The 19,542-nt window shown below is 44.7% G+C and overlaps 1 protein-coding gene and 1 long non-coding RNA gene across 2 annotated transcripts in view; both read right to left on the bottom strand.

Moving 5' to 3' along the window:
• LOC115368554 (uncharacterized) overlaps positions 1–19,542 on the bottom strand; it is a 67,581-nt gene that overhangs the window by 6,438 nt on the left and 41,601 nt on the right. The window lies entirely within an intron of this gene.
• Positions 1,155–19,542, bottom strand: part of spred2a (sprouty related EVH1 domain containing 2a) — a 35,807-nt gene continuing 17,419 nt past the window's right edge. Inside the window, exons 2-6 of the mRNA XM_030064400.1 lie at positions 15,480–15,654; positions 13,852–14,020; positions 12,696–12,760; positions 3,826–3,981; positions 1,155–3,205 (exon numbers count right to left, since the gene is read on the bottom strand). Coding sequence (XP_029920260.1) covers positions 2,510–3,205; positions 3,826–3,981; positions 12,696–12,760; positions 13,852–14,020; positions 15,480–15,654 — 1,261 coding nt within the window. The 3' untranslated portion in view covers positions 1,155–2,509. The remainder of the gene's footprint in view (positions 3,206–3,825; positions 3,982–12,695; positions 12,761–13,851; positions 14,021–15,479; positions 15,655–19,542) is intronic.

Here is a 19,542-nt window from a genome sequence, read left to right as displayed (position 1 = left end):
AGAAGTGAATTAAACCGTTGTTATAGTTATTTTTCTTTTGCATGTCATTTATTATGAAAGCTACGGATGTTGTAATCTTCTTTCTTAAAGCGATGTGCAGTTTGCTCGCAACATTCAATCTAAAAATAACTTGGACATGAAAATTGACATAATACCTAAACCAGCATCCAGTGGTAATTCTTGTTTAGGTACTTTATTTTTCACGAACACCAGCTATTTTTTTTTTTTTTTTCGGTTATGGGCATGTTACACCATGGATCTTCAAAATAAAAGCCTGTAACAGAAAAAGAATACCGGAACGGGAATCAGATTAAATTTAACTAATTAGACTTTGTGTTGGACCGACTTTCCTGTTGGCGTTTCTTGCAAATCCCAGATTTTGGACGACTGAATGCTGGAAGTGTCAACCTGCAGCCGACAAAATGAATCAGTTAACTAATTAAATCTAACGTGAAGGTGACGTTCCTCCACCACGGACGGATTTACGTGACAACAGCGAGATCTGGACGGGACGTTTTCAGGTTGGAAATGCGTAACGATCAAATTTAGGACGGTGAGAGAACTTCGGCTGGGGTCGGGCTCAGTTTGGGGTGAAAGTTTGGTTGAAGGTTCGTGTTTAAGGGTTTGGATCAGGCATGAAGAAGAAAAAAAAGCTGAAAATGAAAAGTTCATGGTGGAAAACTCTTAAAGCACAGAGCAACTTAGCCACATTTTGAGATTTTGTGCTTGTTTCACAACCTTTATGAAATCTTCTCTGAGTTTGGGCCGATTCAACACCCGTTCTACCAGGATGCTCTTTTTTAATACCTGATTCAACCTTTTTTTATTTTTAAGATTCCTCTCATTTCTCTGTGGTGTACAGGCCGTTTGTATTTGCTTAAAGAATCAGGTCAAACTAAACTCATTTTCCCACCAAAACACTGGAGAATTAATAAACTCCTGTGTAAGAGAATCATGTGTTGAGTTCAGTGTTTTCAGGGAAATTTGCTGCCGGAAATTGACACGCACACCAAAAAAATAAAGGATTTTTTTTTTTTTTTTTTTGTGATACCCAGCCCATGGACAGTCACTCCTTGTGCACACTGACAAATACACAAATCTTGTCCTTTTCAAACACACACACACACACACACACACACACACACACACTTGAAGCCAAAGTATCTAAAGCAGTGTTCTCTAGTAGCTCGGGTCGGGTTTTGTTCCTCTTAACATCTTTATTTATTTATTTTTATTTTTTTATTTTTATTTTTTTTGTATTTTAATTTGAAAGGTCTGGCGCTCTTCTTCATCTCAACCACAAAACCAGGAAACACAAACCAGCGGGTCAGGACGCAGGGAGTTATTCCAGGAAGAACGACGTCACAAAACAGCCAGATTACTTTAAAAAATATATATATATTAATAATAAAACACACTTGTGGTGCTTTGTTCATAATAATCTGCCATCATCAACAGACTCAAACACAAAACTGCGGGACATTTTTGCGCGTTGTTCTTTGACAGTTTATCTCAGATTCTCTAGAGATGATAATCCTGGAATAATCTGACCGGGACGGGCCCGGGTGAAACACATGCTTGGATTTTGGAGGGCAGATCGACTTTGAAACGCTGAATTCCTGGAATAACGCCGCGGAGGCCGGACGCCGCCGCGCTGCTCCGGACGGCTGGTTTGTGTGTTCAGTCGCTGGGACGGAGCCGACCTGATCTCAGACCAGTTTAAGTGCCTCTGCTGAACACCGGGCTCGCGGCGCCGCCGGCTCGCTGCACAACATCCACCGTGTCGCCACGCGTAGCCACGTGTCGCCACGCGTCGCCACGCGTCGCCACGCGTCGCCACGCGTCGACCGCCAAAACGAGACTTTGATCAGAGCAGAGAAAAGGCCGACGGAGTGAGAAAACTCTGCTCGCTTTTCACTTCAAAAGCAAATTTGGTGTGACGAGATTCTCCAGACTGCGCCACCTGATGCAAAAAATAAAAAACAGGTCCATCTGAGTCGGTTGCGAGCGAAATGATCTCACCCCGCTGCTGAGATGAAAGTCAGGTTTGATCCTCAGAGTGACGCCGTGGTGAGACGGCGTGCAGCGAGGCGGCGAGGCGGAGCTCCTCCGGTAAAACACAACAACGCTCATACTGACCCACACAACGCTAAGAAAAAACCACATATTCAAGCCTTTAAAACACATGAGTGTAAAAATATAAAGTACCTGTTTATATATATATATTTATATATATATTTATATATTTATATAGAAATGACTATTCATCGTTGAGTCTTTGAGGGAGCTGGAAGCCGCCGGGTGGCGTAAAATAAATCAAATAAACCAAAAAGAAAAAACTTTCTGTCGACACGGAGCTCCAAACGGGACGAGTCCTGTCCCCCCGCCGGCGCGTCCGAGGGACCAAACAAACCCCAAAAAGAAAACGACGACAAAAAGTGGCCACCCTCTCCCGGGCTCCTTTTCCCATGAGTCTTTGCTGTCTGTGCGGGGGGGGGGCGGGGCCCGTTCAGCCCACGGCTTTGTGTTTGCCGCCGCAGCAGTGGCAGGCCACCCCGCAGCGGTAGCACGCCCTGAGGGGGGCGTAGCAGCACATGCAGGGCGCCAGCAGCGACAGGCCCACCAGCGCCGTCCAGCGGAGGCAGAAGCGCTCGTCGCTCGTGTCGCAGGAGCACGGGTCCGAGTAGTCGCCCTCGGGGTCCGACATGCAGTGGTACAGCAGGCTGTCCGCGCACCACATGAAGCTGACCCGCCGGATGCAGGTCTGGATGGGGTCCGGCGCCTCCTGGCAGCGGCCCCGCCCGTTCTCCTCGTGGTTGAACGTGTCCTGACAGTAGACGCAGCGCGAGCGCTCGCCGTCCTCCTTCCGCCGCTTGCCTTTGGGCTGCAGGGCGCACGGCTGGGCCGTCACCGCCGCCCGGTGGCCGGCCGCCACGCGCTCCAGGCAGCCCGGCTTGCCGTCGCAGCCGTGCTGGCCGTCGCAGCCCAGCGGGTACGGGTACGTGTAGTCGGGTTTGGGCGGCTCGCTCTTGGCGAAGTGCACGTAGGCGTCGGGGTCGCCGGGCTGGATGAGCTTGTCGCGCGTGGCGTTGGCGTCCCGGTAGTCCCCGTAGGCCGTCAGCCAGGTGCGCTCGCGGGGGTTGATGCGCACGATCTCCTCCTCCTCCACCTGGAAGCTGACGTGCCGCGGGAACATGGGCACCGCCTGCCGAGCCAACAGCACACAACCAGGGGACAAATTAACAACATCATGCCAAAATATTAACTGTTTTTTTCCTCTTCTTTAGTTTTACAAGTTTTCAGGTCAATTTCAGGGATTTTTGGGGGATTCGTTTTTTGTAATTTATTTAATTTTATATTGTTTTACTTATTAAGTTATTTTATTTTATTTTATATATTTATTCATTTGATTTCTAATCATTTTATGGTCATCTTCTGGTAACTTGTTACAGATTCATTCATTCACTTTCAGGTCATTTCTTGGTAATTTGCTCTTTACCTTTTTTCCGTGTTTTTGAAAGAAATGAAGAAAATTTGCACTGAAACACAAGAAATCTGACCTTGATCCTTTATCTCTGATCTGACTTTATATAGCCTATCGTAATATTAAATAATATATATTATTAAATAAATCATCATATAAAAAGAATTGTAATAATTATAAAAACAGTTTTCATGTAATTAAAAAATTGAATAATTTCTTGTAATTTTGTTTCCTGCCTTTTTTTTTTCTAATGCTGTGCTTTTTTCCTCCTTTTTTTGAAGAAATCCAGTGAATTTGCCCAAATGTCATGACCCCTACACCCCCCTGCTGACTGCCCCCACCTGGTCCAGGAAGTAGTGGTCGGAGGGCCGGTGCTGGTCGTACAAATGTCCCAGGATGCAGTGGTGCCGGCGGGGCTCACAGAAGTTGGGCGGAGCCAGCATCTGCATGGACGGCTCCTTCTTCTGGGACGAGTTAGAGGAGCTGTCGGTGGCGTTCTGCAGGGGGGGAGAGGAGCAGGCATGAGAACACACACACACACACACACACACACACACACACACACACACACACACACCTGGAGCCCAGTTTGTGGAAGAAAGGCGTCGAACAGAAACACAGATCTGACTCTGAGCTCTGTGAGAAACTCTGCAGCGTCCAGCTGATGTCTGATCTGCAGGATGACCGTTCACATTTGTTCATTTGTTAGCCACATCCCATAATGATATGAAGTGAAGCTGCAAAGACGCACAGCAGCAGGAACATGTTGATCTTAAAGCTGCAGCTAAAGTCAGTTTTGCCTCAGAGAATTTAAAGTCCAGGTTGATATGAACGTGCAGCAGGATGTTGCTCCCTGGAGATATTTGAAAGATTCCTTCCTGCTGGACGATCCCAGTTTCTCTGTGAGCCCACCTGAGCGTCACCGCGGTAACGCTGGGCTGTGGCTTCATGGTTCAACCCCCCCTCCTCCTCCCTCCAAACTTCTGTATGCAATTAGGCGAGAACAAAAGCGCCGTAAAGCAGCTCTGAAGTCTCTCTGTGTTTTTATGGCGGCTGTGTTAAATGAATCCCAGCCCCGCGGCCCCGCGAGCGCCGAGCGTGCGGTGGGCTTGCGTCATCCCGGGGGGCCGAGACGGGACGCCGCTTTCATGTGGGGGGCTTCTTCTTGCTTTGTGAGCCGACTTGTATCCCACAACGCACCGCGGCCCCAAACACAACCCAAAGTCTCTGGAAGATAACACCAATATCCAGCCAGAGGACGAGCCTCAGCTTCAGCCAAACTAAAATCACAAATAACCTGCCGTCGGGTTTTTACACCAAAAGCAGAAAAACGCTCGTTCCTGTTCGTTTCCAAATCCTTCAGCGTCTTTTCCTCTTCGTGGCTGAGCAGATATAAACACCACACACACCATAAACACCGGCTCTTACGTCGGCAGCCGCTCACCTCCGTTCATTTTATTCACTTCATGGAAACCTTCACATTTAAATGCATTTGAAGTCTTTTCACCCTCCTATTATGTTTGGGGTCAATTTAACCCCATTCAATGTTTTTTTGCTTCATATTTAGAGATAGATAGATAGATAGATAGATAGATAGATAGATAGATACTTTATTCATCCCGAAGGAAATTCACAGTTTTCAGCAGTATCCACAGATTACAAGATTAAATAAATAAAAAATAAAGAATAAAAGATGACACTCAAGATCTAAAGATCTAAGTACCCAATGTGCAAAAAACAATGTGCAAAAAAACAAAATTTAATGACATTTAATGACTTTTCCTAATTTAATGGGCACTACCGGGTATTACTTTTGAAATTGTAGCACTTTGAGATTTGTTTTAAATGTAAAGTGCATTACAAATAAAATGTATTATTATTTTATTATTATGAAACATGAAACTCACATGATGATATGTTTTCAATATCCTGTACACACTTTGTAACGCATCGGTTATAAATAACAAAAATCTGTACTTAGATATAATATAAAGCCATTAAAACACCAAAAATTAATATTTCTTTCCAATTTTAGGTCAATCAGTGAGATTTTATTATTTGCATATTTTTCCATAGTGGCGTAATAGTAATACTGGATGTATAAGTGCGGGTGGGGGTTATGTTTTATTTAAAGGGCTATTTAGGTCGTCAACAAAGAAACATAAAGTACCTGACACATAAACTTTGGTAATAATTGTAGTTATAATAATGTTGTGGATATTTAAACTGCATAAACATTAAACATGAACGATGTTAGTAAATTTGAACAGAACAGGAGGGTTAAGAAGGGCTTTGAAATTGTGACCTCTGTGTCGTTTCACTCAATATATATTTTGTTGGTTTGTAGTATTATTTATTTTACACAGCAGTGGTGCAGCAGGACTATTTCTTACATATTTTTTTGTTACATAAGTAAGAAATAATATTTTTATAGCAGAGTTTTAACATTGGAGTCTATGGCTCTTCCACATGATGTCGGGTGAACGCAACACCGTCACGGTCCAGTTTCCTCGACGTAGTTTTTGTCCGTTTGGTGTGAAAATTTATGCAAATGTTCCTCGGCTCAGGACCGAGCTTTCTACCAAGTTTCACGTAAATCCGTTCAGAACTTTTTGGGATTTCTTGCTCACAGACAGACAGACATTTCAGTTCTGTATCCACCGCCGGGAAGGAGTGGTAGTGATAAAAATTAGAGTTCAAACGTTTATTGGTCCTGAATGATTATCTGAGCTGATGAATCGTAATTTTGATTTACATGACGGGCGATTTGAAAACCACTCAGACTCCGCCTCTCCGTCTGAGAGACAGTGATGCGAAAGCGAGTGGGCGGGGCAATGTTTCCGATAATATTTTTACAGTTTTCATTTCCCTTTTTCACTGGATTTGTATTTAATTCAGTTTGTCAGAAAGACAGAAACGCCGCTTTGCCCTGACTTGCCTTATCAGCAGCCGGGTTACAATTTCTGTTCCAGTTTGACGGGATTTATTCAGTTTTATTTAAAAGCTTATAAAAGGCTTCAGACACCTTTCACAAGCACTTCAACACAAGAAACATGATGCCAACCCAGAAGCACTGAGTGGTCATTTAAATATCTCATTTGAGTAACAATCAAAATATTTTTTCCCCCCAAAATTTCAAGTGATTTTTTTTGTGTCAATTTTCTTTTTTAAATTTTATGATTTTTTTTTTTTTTAATTATTATTATTAAATATTTCCTAATTCACAGCAAGGCTTGTGTTTGCATTTCTATCTCTGTAAATTTTGACACTGCAATTTTTTTCAGATTTAGTAGAAATGAATATCAGCCCTGAATATGAGTTATCAGCGTCCCAGATTACTAACGGGTCTGTCAGCTCTGTAAAATCAATATTGACCGATTGCTAGTAGAAACTGCCCTCAGGCTGCGCTGCAACAGACAAACAGGGATGTGTGTATCTCGTCATGCCAGAGTCAATACACACAGAACCCCGTGGGCCTGCGGGGCGTTCAGGTCCGAGCCACAGAACTCGCTTTGGTTACGAAATGCTGAGGACATGACGAATAAAACGACACCACAGGTCGTTTTCCTGCCCCGTGACACACACCGTCACACTGCAGGATACACTGCGATACGTTTAATTTTTAATTTTGATATCTATCAGCGCTCGCACACAAGAATTACACAACAGCTCCCCAGTTCCCGGTGGACAAATTCCTCAAGTCCGTCCAAATCTCCCCCCGCTCACCGAGGAGTGTCCGGACCAGCGGAAGTATTGCATCATGGCAGGGAGTGTGTTATTTACTCTGGACTAATATTGGTCAGGAGACTCATCCTTCCTCCTTCCTCCTCCTCCTCCACACTCTGCCTCAGGGAACACGCCGCCCCGCTCCAAACTCAGGACGGATGGGACGGATCTGCAGCCGGGCCGGTTCGAGCCTCGCTCCCCCGAGCCGACCCGGCCTTCCTCTAAGTGAGTCCAGCTATGTAAACAGGCGGCCGGTGACAGATTACTGACAGGCCCTTCTGTCTTCCTCGGCGCTGGACATCCTGTGGAAACGAGGCGCTGCACTCCTCCTTTGAAGCCGCCCGAAAGACGGGAAACCGGACAGAGAAGGGAAGCGGGGAGCGGGACCTGGACTTCCCATTAGACTGTAAAATGGATGCAGACGGGGGGGGATGAAGGAGGTTATTTTTATGGTGTTTCTGCTTTATGGGGCCGAGTACAATGGAAGGAGGCAGGAAAGAGGGATGACACGCGACAACTGTCCTTGGCTGGACGCTGAGCTTCGGCCGGCGGAGCCACCGGGACGCCTGAGGCTGCAGCCCATCGCCAAAACAACACAGAAAAAAGAAAGAAAGAAGGAAAGAAGAAAAAAACACGAATTAAATAAACGAGACCACAAACCTGCCGGTGGTCTGCACAAGAGACGGGCTGCACGATTTGGACAAAGTTTCATACCTCGACGTTTATGCCAAATATCTTTACAGGGATATGATATGATGATGGGTTCACACTTCTTTGAAATGTTAAGCAAGAGTTTAAATTGAGCATTCTTCAAAAAATAACCCCGAATAAAAAATGCAGTAACTTCACAAAGTATTTTATTGATCAGAACAGACCAATCGCTGTCATAGGCTGCATTAAAATAAATATTAAAACATTTAAAATCAAACATTTTGCTGCAACCTCTGCTTCATACGACAGCGTCATTGTAGGAAGAAGAAAAATCATGGCCTTGGCTGAGGGGGGTAATATTCTGAGAGACAAGTGATATTCTGTAAGAATATTCTGGACAGCAAACCCCAGTACCCACTTTTTGGCGTAATTACAATTATTTGTTTAAGTGTCAGCTTGTTTCTTCCTGGCGTAGGGATATTATGCAGATGTTTCCTGCAGACCTACCGGATCTACTTACCAATTCAAACGGGGAAATAACAATAAAACAGCGATACCTGCAGGAATAATTATATAATCTGAGCTCATTTGGATTCAGATTAAGGAATTATAAACTCTTAATAAATCACTCTTAGCCGGTGAGCTGACGCTGTCTCAGGGTGGCGAGCAGCAGAAGCCCCGCCCCCTGCTCCGTTTAGTTTGCCAACAGGCGGCGGTTCAACAGCTTCTATTAGGGACCAGTATGTATCGGTCAAACCATGCAGCCACACCCGCCTGATAAAAGGGACTCCAGGCTTAATTGGGTTTTAATTGAAGTTTTACGGTTTGCAAATATGGGGAGGTGACTGGGATTCTGACCCACAGCTGCCCTGCCTAAGTGTCCTTGAGCAAAAACGCAGAATCCCTGCCAGCATCACAGCGGAAGCAGGAAGAGGAAAGACGAGTCTCCACACCGGGAGCAGTGGAGGACAAACTGGTACGTTCATTTGAACTGGTTTTGTCCCAGTATCCCACATTAGGACGCGAGCTGGATCAGAAAGAAACAGCAGGGTGGACGGAAGAAAAGAAAAGAAAAGAAAAGAAAAGAAAAAAGAAAAGGAAAGGAAAACGAACTGACTAGAAAAATGAAACTAAAAGGAGAGGCAGAGGAGATCAGACAGGAATCAACCAGTCAGCATCAGTGTGAGGCTTCTCTCTGCAGATGCACCAAAATGACTCATGGACGTTTCCCCACGCCTGGGAACACACACACACACACACACACACAGAGAGAGAGAGAGAGAGAGAGAGAGAGAGAGAGAGAGAGAGGAAAAGGAAGGTATTCTGGGCTAAACTGGGGCTTCAGTGTCTCCGGTGCTGCTGACTGGTGAAGACCCGACACGACCCAGATCAGCCACAGCAACTGAGACCAACATTTTCACAAACTAATATCAAAAAACAACAACAACAACAACAACAACAAATCACATTCACACTGAACCGACATCACTCAGATATTTAGTTTTGTATTTCAGTGACCAAACACTGCTGACGGGGTTTCTACGCCGATTCAAATCCTGGAAAAGTCATGGAATTGGGAAATGTGTTTTTTTTTTTTTCAGGCTTGGAAATGTTAAGGAAAATGATGAAATATCTTTAAAATTTTACGGAAAGTATTAGATTTTTTTTTTTTTAAATAATGATTGTCATCTTGACAAGTTAAGCCAGAACGTGGGAAAAAAAAGGGAAGAACAATCAGGAAGTTTTTATTCCCTTGAAATCCGCTCCTGTGTCGTTCTAGTAAACCGGCCAATCAGAGCCTCGACTTGACGGTTGCTATGAAGTTTTATTTTTCTTGTTGTAAAAGAAAAAATTAATAGACTCATGAGAATTTGACGTGTTGTCATGGAACAGTCACGGAAAAATTCTGGATTTTAACTGGAAAATAAGTGAAATCTAGAGAATAGGGCAGAGGCCACACTGGAAATAAGCGTCGAAATAGCGATACGCTGATGATGTGCTTTTTGTCGTTAATCAACAGATAATGTCTCTTCTGCTATATTTTCTGTGATTAACAAGTTTTCCTTTGGAAGGGCGACGGAAATCTGCTGTGTTGCTTTACGGCACAAAACAGGAAGAGGGCGCTGTTCCTCCGGAGCGAACGGAGCTCAGGCTTTCAGAGTTTCTGGAAGCTTCTGGCAGATGGAGGACGGCCGGTGGAAAAAATCACTTCCAGAGAAACCATCCCTTCTTTATGTCGATGTTGAATTACGGCAGTTTGAAATGTCGGCCTGAATGCAGGAAACGTGTTTTTAATTGTTTTGCTCTCGACTCTTTGAAAAACACACAAACATGATCAAAACAATATTTCCACCTCCGTCCAAACTGAAATCCAAAGTCTGGGAAAATTGTGACAACTAGGCAGAGAGAAGCCGCCATCTTATCACGATATTAATTTGATTATGAGGTAGTGATGCTTAAAATGCTGCAAACAGCCCCTTTAAAACAAGCAAACAAACAAACAAACAAACAAACAAACAAACAAACAAACAAACAAACAGGCAGCCAGACAGAGGCGGCTGCTCTCTCTGCCGTCCAGACTGATAAACATGAAACTTTTTCTTTCTCATGTTCGTCAAACAAACAAAAAAAAAAACATCTGCAGCTCCGCAACGAGAGCGGATCAAAACACAGCTGGAGGAAGACACACACACACACACACACACACACACACACACAGATCCCTTTCTTCATAACAAGCACCAGGCCAAAACCGACAGACACTTCGACAGGGGAGAGACGCGCACGCACACATACACACACAAACACACACACACATACACACACACACACACACACACACACACACACACATACACACACACACACGCCAGCACTTTCCTTCCCATGGTGTTAAATCACACGTTTGCTAGGAAGCAGCTGCTAATGCTAGCTTTACAGGGTGAGGATAACTGAACCCCCCCACCACACACACACACATGCACACACACACACACATGCACACACACACCTTTAACTACCTTAAGCCCCCCCACTCCTATCACAACGGGCCATCGCTTATATTCCCGAAATAAAAAAAATAAATAATAATAATTAAATAAATAAAATCTCCCTGCTTTTATTTGTAGTAATTTTTTACAGTTCAGTTTAGTTCAGTTTACAGTTTTTACAGTTTTAGTTTACAGGGTTTTTTTTTTCAGAAAATTCTTTAAATTATGTTTATATTATTATTATTATTATTATTATTATTATCATCATTATTATTATTATTATTATTATTTGATTTTATTATTTTTTACTGGTTATTTTTACACTTCAGAATGCCTCTCATCAGCTGAGTTTGCACAGGAGGATTTTGACGTTTCAGAAAGGGAAGTGGGCGGCTGAAAGGTGGAGAACTGACGCAGAGCAGAAACTCAGATCTGCTCCTCAGGTTTTATACTTTGTAAGTTTTCCTGGAAAATATTTGACAAACAGACGGGAGGTCGGCTCGTCCGCTGCTCAGTTCAAAACGGTTCAAACTGACTTCCAACATTTTGAACTGGAGTTTTTATGAATCTTTGCGTTAAGACAGAAGTACGGCCAACAGCTGTAACAACTAAACTAGCAATTAGAAATTATTAAAATACTATTCATTACCTCCACCTGCACTATGCACTGGTCAAGATCTGCCACTTCCACATGCTCGATTTTCAACAAAAGTGAATCGCACCCACCGCCGTGCCTCACTTTGGCCAGTCAGCGTGAAAAATTTATCAGTTCTTCCTTGGCTCATGATCAACGTTTCTGCAAAGTTTCATGCAAACCTGATCTCAACTTTTTGAGATATCCTGCTCAAAACACAGGCAGACTGGGGCTAAAATGTAACCCCTGTTCAGCAGAGTGTGGACACCCGACCCGAGCCAATCAGAACCAGCCAGGTCGGGTTCGGACAAAAATTTAGAAATTATGTCCAGGTCGGGCTTGGTCATGTTGGTGGTGTTTTATTGAAAAATGATGGATGTACTGTCTTTTTTGGGCAACGTCCTGTGTAGTGCTGGAGTTTACGTGACGACGCTGAAGGCAACACGTGGGCTATTTCAGGCGGTAAGTGCAGCGTGGCGGTGGAGGATGAGCTATTTGGACTGTTTTAGCTGTTTTTAACCTTGACTGTGTTACTTTTTATTTCATGAGAGACACGTCAAAGACCAATTTCCACTGCTTTGCAATGGACAATAAAGGTTTTCTGATTTCTGATTTAAATCTCGTCTGCGGATCGGACAAACACATGCGGACCGATCTGCACTCTGGTGTCCAGCTCCGTTGGCGGAGGTAACGGCTGTGAAAACCCAAAATATGAACCAGAGTCCTTACGTTCCAGAAAATGTTTTATTTGTGCCATAGTTCCCTGAAAACTCTCAGTTTATAGAACGTGCGCAGCCTCGTCTGAGCCTTGACGCCTCACAAGAAATCTGGTGTCGGTCCAGTATCACTAATCTGACCTTTAAATATGTCATTTAAGTAATAATAAATATAGTTTTTTGTTTTTTGCTTTTTAAAATTTTCTAGTAGTTTTCTTGTATTTTACTGATATAATAATGTTAATGAAAAATGTTTTAATGCAAAGCTAGGTTGACACTGCAATTTTTAAAATTTATTATAAATTAATATTGACCATAAATATCTGTTATTGGTGTCCTGGATTACTAATAATCAGTATCGGCACAGTAAGATTAATACTGGTCGATTGCTAGGACAACACAGCGGTGCATTGGGAAAAAAGATATCAAATGTAAGTTCTGCAAGGCCTTTTGATTCTTAACCTGGCTTAACTGCCAGAGGAGGAGCGTCTCACCGTGAAAACGTCGTCGTCGCCGAGCTCCGCCTCGTTCTGCAGCGTGGACGAGGACGTGGTCGACCCTGCAGGACAGAGGAAACACAGTCAGCCTCAACTCTCACCAAGCACCGGGTTCTACTCACTGTCAGGGCAGTTTGGCTGTTAAATCCCCAAATCTAAGGAGAACACTTTCATAAAACCATCAGTCAGAGAGAGAGAAATGCATCGATAGGTTATGGATTTTTACATTTCAGTTTCTACAGTCGTGCCTTTCCTCTTTGATCCTCTACTTTTACGTTCGTGTATTTTTTAATTCCAGCACACACCAGACAACTGTACCATTTCACCAGTCAAACGTGAGCTTTGAACTGGACTCCGAATGTCTCCAAATGCTGGTTCTCTAGAAAACCGGTGCTGAAGTGAACCAGCCCATCTGCACGTAGCTGCTGGTCACAGGTTCCTTCAGTAGCATTTGTTTTAAGCCTCTTGGAGTACCAGAGGGGTGGAGTTTCCTGCATCAGGGACACTCCACTCCAATTCTGTACTAAATAAACTGCACAACACCTTCCTTTGATGATCTACAAACCCGCTGTTTAAAGGAATTCTCCAACGTTTTGGGCAAAATCCCCTTGAAGTTTATGGCGATCTACGACTCCCATAGACGTCTTTATGCTAAGCTAACAGGAAACGCTAGGAGCTGAGCCACTGGATGTCCAGAGGTGGAAATGGTATCTGGTCTCAGTCTGGGAAAGTTTTGCCCAAAACGTTGAAGTCTTCCCTTGATGTGTTCCACTGCATGGTCAACCGTACTTCTGGCAGCTAAGCAAAACGATGGTCTCCTTAATTTGTGGTAAATACGTCACGACCAAACGCAACTTCCTGCAAGATTTGAGATTTCACTGTTTAGCATTTCACGAGAAACACAGTGGACTCAGAGGCGGCTTGATGCCGGCGTCCCGCAGCAGAGCGCCTCATCTGACATGGAGCTCGTCCTGATGGACAGAAACATTGAGCCGTCCATTCCCTGCATAAATTGACGCTCCGCCACTCATTGCCGGGACACACGGCTGCTGACGGACATGCCAGCTGACTCAGGTGCCAAACCCGCGGCCCGTTGTTGAGATTCGGGTCGACCTGCGGGACCGCGCGGCCGGCGGCCCGACCCCCTGCGTACCTTCGGTCAGGTCCTCCATGGCCTTCCTCACCCCGCGGTCGAAGGCTCGGGCGTCGGCCGGGCTCTGGAAGGTCAGACCGCACTTTTTGTTGTCAACCTTCCAGTGGTGGAAAGTGGGCGTGGCCTTGGTGTAGACCAGGTCCTTCTTCAGGAAGCACTCCAGAATCACCTGAGACACGGACACAGAGGAAACAAGGTCACGTCACCTGAATGATACTTACATGGCGAGGAAGCTGATTGGTCGATTCTGGCCTCAGAGAGCGGGCTGTGACCAGCAGGAGCTTCTTATCACGTCTGCTTTGTCACCGTGCAAAAACAAACTTCTAACCTCTAAAGCTGCACTAAACCATTTCTGACCACTAGAGGGCGTAAACAAACAGAGTCAGTCCTGCTTCCTGGTTTAAGGCAAAAAAAAAAAAAAGTTTTGGGGATGGAAATGAGGGCCACATTTGACCCTCTCAAGCCTCCTGTTGGATTAACTTGGATTATTTTGTCTCTGAGCTCCAATCTGAAGATGTGGTGAAGCTGCAGACTTTGAGCTACAAGGTGAAGCTGCTTTGAATGAACTTTCTCTGTTGCAGAGGCACTGACACCACTGAGCTGAAACTGGAATCTGTTTATCTGCAGAAGGAGGCGCTTCAGAGACGCTTTGAATGAAGCTGAAGAGGCGAAGGGAGGAAGACGAGGAAGAGGAGGAGCTTATTCAGGCCGATACAGAAGTGACGACTTTTCACATCGCAATATTACATACAAAAGATACATGCAGTTTTGCTTAATGTAGCTTTAAAATAATCTGCAACAATTTCATATCAATCCACCGTGGGCAGACAACGAAATCATGTTTGGTGACTCTCAGATCAGCAGCAATGAACCAGATAATCCAGTCAGAAAAGAAAAACAAGTTAAAAACTAGGATGAAAAATAAGTCATTCTGTATGAATGATGTGCACTTAAAGAAAACAGAAAAATGCCATTTTAAGTTTATGATACTAATAATTTACTTTCAAAACTCTGCATTACAAAAATTTTATTTTATTTTATTTTACCATTAAGATCCCTTTGGGCCTTGTTCTTGTTCTCTTTATATAAATAAGTTTTTAATAAATAGCTGCTGTTTTTAAATTCTGTGTGGGACGCGGTTAACGTTCGATATCGGTGTGTATCGTGATGAGTATCGTATCGTGGCCTCCGTATCGTGATACTCAATTACTCAATACTCAGTTTTATTTGTGTAGCGTCAAATCATGAGAGAGAGAGAGAGAGAGAGAGAGAGAGAGAGAGAGAGAGAGAGAGAGAGAGAGAGAGCAGCAGATTGCAGGACATAGAACGATGCAGTTCATCATAGGGCTGTATTGTAATACCAGTGATAATAGCAGTAATGAGTGGTTGCAAAAACAGTAATAATCATAATAATACTAATAGCAATAATACTACTACTTCAGACAATAATTGTAGTAAGAATATTATAGTAAGAATATAATATATCATGAAGTAGCTGGCACGACCGAGCCTGGCAGCTCCTTCCTGCTGCACAGGAAGTGCTGCCTTCCACATTTCTGCGTGTCCTCTGAGGCCGGAGACGTGGCGGCGGCGTCCGCGCGGCGGCGGCGGCCTGACAGCTGACCCACCTGCTTGTCTTTGAGGCGCTCCCCGTGGATCAGGAAGGCGTTGCGTCCCAGCAGCTCGGCCGACAGCACCTTGCAGACGCCCACTCGGCTCAGGCAGCCGTCCTGCGCCAGCCAGCCGCCGCTCGACTCGTCTCTGGTCATCACCACCGCTTTGACGCGCACGATGTAGCTGTCACTGCAACAGAGGCGACAGGAAGGACACGTCAGCCGGCCCGGCGACAGGAGGAGGGCTGTCTGACACATGCAGGTGTCAGCGCCGTGGGCTGGAAACTGGGACTGACGCTTCAGGACGGAGGCTGCATTTCTAACATTCAGTCTCTTTAAAAGGATGCAGTTAGAAACGGGAGGGCGCAGCACAATTAATTTAAAAAACTCCTGTGTGGAATCTGATGATTTTGATGTGAAATGTTCACAAAAACATAAACAATGTAGAAGAATCCTCTTATTTTTGGGGTTATGATGGAGTGAAAGAGTTGTACTGAACATTTCAAAGTTTTATTCTTTTGAGAATTGAGTTTGTTATCCTTCACCACATCACGACAGCGTGAGGTTTCCCTCGTCTCTGAAACTGCCCTTAACTGTTTTTTTAGCACCAGAGAAAAAAAAAAAAAAAAAAAAAACTTCTACAATTCAGGAGTTTCATGTTTTCATCATGGAAACTCTGAATCTTTGGATCTGAAACTGGAATCCCGAAATTCTGAAAAAGGCTCAAACACACAAAACAACAAGGGTGCAGAAACTAAACCGTCTTAATTTAAAGAGAGGAGCCCAGTGCATGCTGGGAAAGACAAACTGACGGCGATAAAAACCCAAACGACCTTTGTCCTCACACTTTATCACTTAATTACGTTTCGCCGCCCTGGTGCCTCATGCAGGAGGAACCTCAGCTGGAGTCTAAACTGTCCTCACGTCCATGTAGTGTGGCTTTTATTGTGAAATTTGGAAATCACAAAAAGTAGAACCAGCAAAGTAGAAGCATGGAACTCCGCCGGTGCCATAACAGGATATCTACAAGCATCAGAGAGTCAAATTGAATGTTTTTTAATTTTTAAAGTTAAAGATGTGTTTATTTCCTTATTCAAATCAGCATTTCAGAGGTTATGTTGTTGGTTTAGTGCAGTTTAGGTGGTGCTTCAATCAATCAACCAATCAGAGATTTTTCTGTCACAGAACATTTAAGTCCAGGGATTTTCTAGGATTTCTCCTGCGTGGTAAACATGACGTCGGGTTCAGTAGATTTACAGTTTCATTCCTGAGGAAGTTTGACTCTCACTGCAGAAGAACTCGACTAATTGACTTGACTAATTGAGAGCAGATGAATAAATTAAGTCACATGTGTTATGTTGGGATGAAGACCCATAAATTCAAATGTAGTGGACTATTTAAGGCCTGATGTTTGCAAAAACTGAATTTAGGGCATTTTACGGACACCCTGTGCAGAGTTACCTACACACACTTTAACCACTGATTGGGTTTCAGGTTGGGGAATGTGTGTGTGTGTGTGTGTGTGTTGGAGGTAGGTAAAGCTCTGCGGAGTGAAGCGGTGAAATATTGAAAGACAATCATTCGTCACGACGGCAAGAAAAGTAGGAAAAAACAAAGTTCAGGTTGAAATCCTCTAATGAGCCACTTCCAGGTCGGCCTCAGCTTTCAACCTGCTAAACTATCAGCCATCTGGCTCCTGTGGGAGGCTGGGACTGATGCCACATCTCAGCCAACACCACACACACACACACACACACACACACACACACACACTTGTGATATCAATTGATCAAATGGCTTTATGAATATTCCCTGTTTAAAAGCTGATAGTGGAAACATGTCGACGCTCTGATAAGAAGAACAGGACAAAGCTGCTGTCCTGCTCTAACACACCAACACGTGAAGCTTCATGTCAGTGATTTTCTGCAGGTTTACAGTCTAACATCTCCAGAACGTTCCTCTGCTCTCCTCCCAGAGCGAGCAGCTGCCACATCACTCCTCCTCCCTTTCCTCCAGCCGCTGGTTTCCATTCATTCCACGACGATATGAACATGAACTTTCAGAGCCTTCACACTTTCTTCACTCCAGTTTTCCATCAGCGGGATAAAGTCCTCCACATGAGTTTTCCTAAAAGCAGCAGCACTGTTGGGTTTCCAGGACTTTTTCACCTCCTCCGCCAGGGAAAATAGTCCCTGAGCCGGGAAACGTCTTGCTCTCCACAGCCGATTATCAGCTTCTTCAGTTCCCCTGCCGGATCCGATAAATGGTTTGCTGACTTGGAAAATGTGGAGGGATCACAGCGAACGGGCCAGACGTTCAAAATCCTTTAAGAAAACTTTTAATTTTAATTTAGAGATCTCCTCCACAGAAGATCATGCACTCTCGAACTGAAAAATTTGCAAAATCAGACCATTTTGTCTGGCCGTCTCCTCGCCGTTTCAAAGCTGCCACTAGGGGGCTCCACTGTGTCCGTCTTGGAGCGAGGCAGTAAGTCAGTAAGTGACATTCAAGTTTACATGTCGTGAATTCAACAGGAGACACACATCTTCCCGCAAGAAAACATCTCTGCATCAAACTAATGTCTCACATGCAGGAGTAACGCTGTCATCTGCTTGTCGGGCTGCAGACCAAATAACCTGAACGTCACTAAAATTATCTTATTTTTTTCTCAATCGTTCGGTCAGTTAATCAGTTTGTCGATTAACAGAAAATTAATGGACTGTCTTTTTACTACACAAGTGTTTTTGTCCCTCATCCATTAAAAAACACTCAACTGTCTGAGTCCAGCTTCACTGAGACGCTCACACTGTCTTCTTTTTCTCTGTTCTTATGTTTATGAAATTAATACTTTGGGTTTTTTGGCTGCTGGTCACATTAAGGAGGACATGTGAAGCCGTGACTCTGGACTCGCTTTGTTTTTGACCCTGATACAAGAGAAATCTGCTCATCAAAAAAAGAAAAAATGATGCTTTAATTAATCGACGAGGACAGTGATGGTTACTTGTAGCCTAGAAGTCGAGTCAACGTTCAAAATCCAAGATGTCAGAAAAGATGTGTGCAGGTACTACAGCGCTGACACACACACACACACACACACACACACACACACACACACACAAAATCCCTCCGTCTTCAGACAAGCAAAGAGCCTCTCTGTGACCGTCGACGGCGCTCGATGTCTTCGCCGGCGTGGCTCCGTCCTCCTCCTTGGCGTGCTCTTTACCGAACACCAGTGAACACAACATTACTCACCTATGATTACACACACACACACACACACACACACACACACACTGCTGGATGCTGAGCGGTGCAGGCCGGACCACCAAAACCACCAAACCACCACTGCACACGGCTGTACGCACGGCAGCCTGATGTTTGACGCCTGTGAAACGGGGGCTCTGTCTCAACACACACACACACACACACACACACACACACCTCCCCAAAACCAAAACAAACGCCGTCCTTCGCCAAACGAGCCGCCAGCTGAGAGCAGACCTTCACATCCACGCACACGGAGAGGCAGCGCCATCGAAAGCAGCGTCGAGGTGCATAATCATTTTAAAAAGCAGTGATGGGGATTACAAAAAAAAAAAAAAAAAAATCATCTCCCCCTTGCCTTTTGTACTCCGACATCTCTTGCACATCCCGTTTCCACGGTCACAGTGTGGCGGTGGTTTCCGTTGACGACGGGTCGTCGGGGTTTGCTGTGGCGAGGCGACGACGCCACATCCTAACGGGCCCGAGCGAGGTGGGAGACGCCGCCTGCCTCGTCTCCCGCCTCACACCGCTTCCCTGCACCGTGTGATCCAGCCTGCTCGTCACACAGATGGAGCTGGTGTGTGTGTGTGTGTGTGTGTGTGTGTGAGTGTGTGTGTGTGAGTGTGTGTGAGTGTGTGAGTGAGGGAGAGAGAAGGAGAAGGAGGGAGAAAGAGAGAGAGAACGGGTGCATGTGTGTGTGAGTGTGTGTGTGTGTGTGTATGCGTGTGTGGAGCATGAGTCATCACCGCATTTGCTGGCAGCCTGCAGTGGCACACACACACACACACACACACACACACACACACTCACACGC

This window comes from Myripristis murdjan, chromosome 1 (assembly GCF_902150065.1).
Source record: "Myripristis murdjan chromosome 1, fMyrMur1.1, whole genome shotgun sequence".
NCBI lineage: Eukaryota > Metazoa > Chordata > Actinopteri > Holocentriformes > Holocentridae > Myripristis > Myripristis murdjan.
The sequence above is the reverse complement of the archived record's forward strand: the minus strand, read 5'-3'. Positions and strand labels throughout refer to the sequence as shown.